The 5,237-nt window shown below is 58.5% G+C and overlaps 1 protein-coding gene across 2 annotated transcripts; it reads right to left on the bottom strand.

Annotated features, from left to right (window-relative positions):
- Positions 1 to 684: 684 nt before the first annotated feature.
- PGLYRP1 (peptidoglycan recognition protein 1) lies at positions 685 to 4,835 on the bottom strand. Of its 2 annotated transcripts, none has more exons than XM_036274876.1 (3): positions 4,534 to 4,835; positions 1,485 to 1,606; positions 685 to 933 (listed from the first exon to the last, which is right to left on the bottom strand). In XM_036274876.1, the coding sequence occupies exons 1-3, from the start codon at positions 4,809 to 4,811 to the stop codon at positions 755 to 757; spliced, it is 579 nt and encodes a 192-aa protein (XP_036130769.1). In that variant the 5' UTR covers positions 4,812 to 4,835; the 3' UTR covers positions 685 to 754. The 2 variants fall into 2 exon arrangements, with proteins under 2 accessions (XP_036130769.1, XP_036130770.1); XM_036274877.1 differs by lacking the exon at positions 4,534 to 4,835 and adding an exon at positions 3,999 to 4,527.
- Positions 4,836 to 5,237: the final 402 nt, after the last annotated feature.

Raw genomic sequence — 5,237 nt, 5'->3', positions numbered from 1 at the left:
CGCTGGATTCGACTTGGGGGCGGACCAGTGTGTACTTCCAGCCCTGCCCCTCCTGGTGTTCCTGGGGTCTCAGGTGTGTGAGGCCCTTTCCCTCCTGCTCCTTCAGGCATTGCATTCTGGGAGGGAGGGTTGTGCATTTTGTAAATAAACATATTTGTCCTTGGGATCCCTCAGCTTATGACTGAAGGTGTGGGTGGAGGGGGGAGATATGAAGATTGGGGGAGGTATAGTTGGTACCTTTGTGCATTTCTGGGCATGTCTGTGGCTGGGGGAGGGGCAGATTGGGGTTCAGGCTCAGGAAAAACCTTGTACTCTCTAAAGCAGTGAAAGTTGGGGACCTGCAGGGTGGTAGTGAGCAGCCCATCCCCAGAGGGGTCCAAGCAGAGATTCTGCACGGGTGTCTCTGGCTGTGTGGTGGGGAGGGGTGTCTTGCAGCATGGTTCACTACTAGGGAGGACCCCGAGCTGCTGCCAGTGACATCTGGGCTGGCGTGGTGCTGACTCCTACACTCCGACCTCAGACCTCTGGGTTCTGAGCTGGGATCTCTCGGGTCTTGGTTCAGGGTCGGGGCCTCTGGGTTCTGAGTACCAGGGAGGACAGAGTGCTGGAGGGTGGGGTGGTGGTGGCTGAGGCCTCTGGGAGGGAGATGGGGAGGGGAGGTGTGTGGCAGGACACAGGAGCACAGTTTCGAGTTGCACCTTTATTGGAGGGGGAGGCCATGGGTTTCTGACTGGGGGTGGAGGCAGCCAGGGCCTCACCCCCTGTATTGTGGCCACTCCTGGATGAGTTCGTAGAGCCGGTCGCCTGGAGAGAGCGTCTGCTGCACATCCCGGTGTCCTTTGACTTCGTAGTTGGGCATCAGAGCTCCCTGAGCCACTCCACAAGCCAGCAGACTCTGGGCAGCCCTGATGGCCCGGGGTGGGGGCACCCGCTCTAGGGGGGAAGAGGCAGGAGTTAAGCTGGGGCTTCCTCGAAGGGCAGAGGTAGTGTGGGGTAGTGGTTCCAATTGTGCTTTCCCAGCTGGCCTGCTAGAGCCCAGAACCCAGTCTGCCACCCCCTAGCGGTGACTTAACCTCTCTGCCTCAGTTTCCTCATCTGTGAAAGGAGAGAACAGTGGCACCTAAAATGAGTTACTCTCTGTAAAGCCCACAGAATGGTACATGGCACAGCAGCTGCTGGCTGTCAGGACTATTGCTCATTCTCCTCCGTCCCCAGGCCTTTGGGTCCAGCCCACAACAATGCTGTCACAAGCACTCCTTGGGTGCCGTGGACGGGCCTAAGGACTTTTATATAGAATAATGTCCTCATGCGAACCATGTGGCTGAAAATGGTCATTATCCAGGAAGGAAGAAATGAGGCCCAGAAAAGCAGAGCCCTTGTCCAAGGTCACAGAGCTTGTAGGTGGCAAAGCCCTCACACCATGCGGTGCCACCCCCCCAGGCCCACGTCACCCCCCTATCCTGACCAGCTGGACGGTCACCCACCCATGTAGTTGCCCATGAAGGTGATGCCGATGGATATGGGGTTCCAGGCGCGACCTGCGTGGTCACCCTTGACCTTCCAGCCCCGGCCTTCGTACACAAGCCCATCTTCTCCGATCAGGAAGCTGTGTGGGGGTGAGGGAGATTGATGAATGAGGGAGGGCTTCCTGGGAGAGGACTCCTCCTCCTCCTCCTCCCCTGCCCCTCCCCCCCGCCACTCACACACATTTTCCTCCACACCCTCCTTATCCCCAATGACAGTGGCTCCTAAAATGCCAAGCACAGCTCTGTATGCACCTTTTTTCTTTTCTTTTTTTTTTTTTTTTTATCCTCACCCGAGGACATTTTTCCATTTTTTGTTCAGGTAGAGTGGGAGGGAGAGAGAGGAAGAGAGAGAGAGAGAGAAACATCGATGTGAAAGGGACACATCGAGTGGCTGCCACCCTCACAACCAACCAGGGCCTGGGACAAACTGCAACCGAGGTACGCGCCCTTAGCGGGAACCAAACCCGGGTCTCTTGGGACCGCAGGCCAATGCTCTATCCGCTGAGCCAAACTGGCCAGGGCTGTATGCACCTTTTTTTTATCCTCACAGCAAGTCTTTGGTCACTACTGTCCTCATTCTGTAGGTAATCAGAGGGGAGACACCTGCCCATGGTCACGCAGCCAGTCTGGGGCAGAGCCAGGATTTTCTCCCAGGTCCTCCTGACTCCCACCCCCAGGATCTGACTCCTTGCTCTGTGCTGCCTCCCGGGGGGACTTCTGAGCTCTGGATCTGCTGAGTCCTCACATGCAGTGGTCCGAGGCAGGCACTATTGTCATCCCGCTCGCTCAAAGGGGAGGAAGCTGACTTAGAAAGAGGTGATTTTCCCGGAGTCGTGCCCCCAGGCCCCCGCCTCGGAAATCTCCACTGAGAAGCTCTAATGGCCTCCCCCCAGTCTGCTTCCGGCTGCCTGCTAGGGGTCCACTCGGGGTGTCAGGATCAGGGACTGAAGGGCTGGGGCCACAACCAGACACAGACCCTGGAGCCCCAGCATCTGCTCCTTGAGATTTCTAATCCTGGCAAGTCCTTAGGACTCTCATTCAGCGCGTCTTGACTGAGCGCGTCTGGCCTGGCACGTCGGGTGAACTGGCTCAGCCAGCATCTTTGGAAAAGCAGTATATGCCACGTCGGCCCTGGAGCTCACAGGTCACCAGTGACGTACTGCGTGCTGCAGCTTCTGGATCTCAGCTCCTGAATCTGCCGCTTGGGAAGCCAGACTCAGAATCTGGCGCTGAAGAGACTAGACATAGTGGCCCTCGGGGCTGGGCCGGTGATAGCTCTCATGTCCCCGGCACCTGGCAAAGGCGATCGGTGTTCCTTGCGCATTTGTTAAGTGGATGCATCTCATTTAAACCTTCACCACCACCAGGTGGGTGCAGTCGGGAGCCTCAGTTTACAGGTGAAGAGCTGAGGCCCTGAGAGAGAACGTGACATGGCAAGGAAGGAGGGTTCAGGACGTTTGGATCCGACTCTGAACCCTCAGATCTGAGAAGCAGGTTGCAGCCTGCTCTCCTGGAAGGAGATTTAGGCCAGAGACTGGAGCCAGGCCCTGGGCTTCATTACTTTCCGGGAACACAGAATCGGGACACGTGGAAACCAAACCTTGACGTGGGAACCTTTGTCCTTTTTTTTTTTAATCCTTACCCGAGGGTATGTTTCCATTTATCTCCAGATAGAGTGGAAGGGGAGGGGGGAGACAGAGAGAGAAACATTGATGTGAGAGAGATTGGCTGCCTCCCACACGACCCCGACCAGGGCCGGGATGAACCACAACCGAGGTATGTGCCCTTGGCCGGAATTGAGCCCGTGGCTCTTCCACGGGCTGACGCTAACCGCTGAGCAAACCGGCCAGGGCTACGTGGGAACCTTTGAATTGTAAACTCTTGAGCCAGAAGAGCTGGGATGCCCTTGGAGGCTTCTAGAGTTCTCTAAGTGAGGTTCCCAGATTCCCCCAGCCTCCCCCCCCCACCCACTGAAGCCTTCCAAGGGTGGGACCTGGGAACCTGTATTTCCAGGAAGGTGATTCTGGTGTTTACCAAGGTCTGAGAACCTGTAGTGCACAAATGTTCTCTCATGCTGGATACTAGCCTGTAAATGGAGCTGGTGGGCATGGGTCCCAGAGGCCTATCTAATCAGTACCCTTCATGCCCTAGAGGGAGCTTCTTATATCTGAGGAGGGGCACGTCCCTCCCTTGACTCCCGCCTTCCTCAGGAGATGAGGACTCAGTGGCCCACGGGCCCTGTGTCACCCAGCCCCTCCCACTTCTGCCTCATTGCACATCACCCTCCCGGCCACCGCCTAGCCCTGCGCTCTGGCCTTCAGGCATGACCTGCTCCCTCCCCTCGCAGCCTTCATCTCTGTGGCACCCCTAGCTTACTATTCCCTCAACTCCCATCCCAGAGCCACCATAATGGGAAGCCGGCCCCTCAGCCTTCCAAAGGCACCCCCGTCACTCTTCCATCGCTGCTGTTACCGTCTGAACTTCCTGTGTTGACTTGGGTTCTCTTTGCTGGCCTTTAAATCCGGTCGGGTTAGATTCTCACCGCTTGTGGCTGTGTTCCCGTCCCAGCATTTAGCATGGCCTGGCACGTAGCTGGTGTCTAATGGCAACAGTCCAGCGATGTGGGGCTCCGACCACATGCCAGGAGGTGCCCTACGTGCTGTGCTGTTTGAGTTTAGTGATCAGGTGGACAGCAGCCCCGTTGACCGCAGTAGAAAGCCGAGGACAGTGGCCCTGGCCCGGTCTCAGGCTGTCATAAGCAGAGCTGGGGACTGGAACCAGGCTGGCTGGCTGCCTCCTAACTAAGGCACCAGACACTTTCGTGTGTGAGTGAAGTCAGTCCCTTCCTCCAGGGAGTAGAACTTGGACTTCAGCCCTGTCCCCTCCTCCTAGCATCTTTGTGCCCTATATGGTGACTCGGAGGAAGCTGTATGGGTGTCAGCCAGGTGGCCCCAGGGCTGTCGGGTTCTAGCTGGCTCCCAGCCGGCACTCCCTCCCCCACACTTACTTGTAGCCCACGTCGCAGAAGCCCAGGTTCTGCGCGTGGTAGTGATGCACGTTCTGGGCCTGCTGCCGGCACAGGGCCGGGGTGTTACAGGAGCTGCCCGCCGTGTGCGACACCACCACGTAGCGCACGGGCAGTGCCAACTCCTTGGCGCACTCGGACTGCCGGGCCCTCCACTCCTTCCCGGGCACGATGGGGCCACAGCAGGTCTGGTCTTCCGCCTCTGCGAGGCCCAGAAGGGCGAAGAGGGCCCAGGCCCGCAGCGCACAGCGCAGGGACATGGTGGGCAGGGCGCACAGGGTTGGCTATCAGCGCCCGCTGCCCGGAGCTGCCTTTTAATGCTGGGCTGGGAGGGGGGAGGGGGAGGGGGAGGGGGAGGGGGGGGAGGGGGGCTTGCTTCACACCCTGGCGGGACTTCCCTAGACTCTGCTTCCTTCTCTGGGGGGCTGCAACAGGATGCCTGTGGTTGGGTCTGAGGGAAGCCGGGAAGGGGAACCCGTGAGAAAGTCAAGGGGCCCTTCACCCACTGAGAGGGTGAGGAGAAGCTCACGGCCCCTGGGCACGGTGCCCTGTAGTTTCTGGAAGACTTGCGGCCTGGACCCTTGCCCAGCTTTGTCTCCTCTCAATGGGGCGTTGGACACCTCATCAGGAGCTTGACACCAGAGAGTAGCCCCGGGCCTCTTCCTTCTCCCAGCGGGGACTGCAAC

Source organism: Molossus molossus, unplaced genomic scaffold (assembly GCF_014108415.1).
Source record: "Molossus molossus isolate mMolMol1 unplaced genomic scaffold, mMolMol1.p scaffold_m16_p_21, whole genome shotgun sequence".
Classification (NCBI taxonomy): Eukaryota; Metazoa; Chordata; class Mammalia; order Chiroptera; family Molossidae; genus Molossus; species Molossus molossus.
The sequence above is the reverse complement of the archived record's forward strand: the minus strand, read 5'-3'. Positions and strand labels throughout refer to the sequence as shown.

What these genes read in the sequence shown, in the direction of transcription:
- PGLYRP1 (XM_036274876.1), bottom strand. Translation starts at nt 4,811, where the DNA reads ATGTCCCTGCGCTGTGCGCTGCGGGCCTGGGCCCTCTTCGCCCTTCTG. An exon ending in TTCTGCGACGTGGGCTACAA is followed by an intron (nt 1,607 to 4,533) that starts GTAAGTGTGGGG and finishes ACCCCCACACAG; the next exon opens with CTTCCTGATCGGAGAAGATG. An exon ending in CTTCATGGGCAACTACATGG is followed by an intron (nt 934 to 1,484) that starts GTGGGTGACCGT and finishes CTTCCCCCCTAG; the next exon opens with AGCGGGTGCCCCCACCCCGG.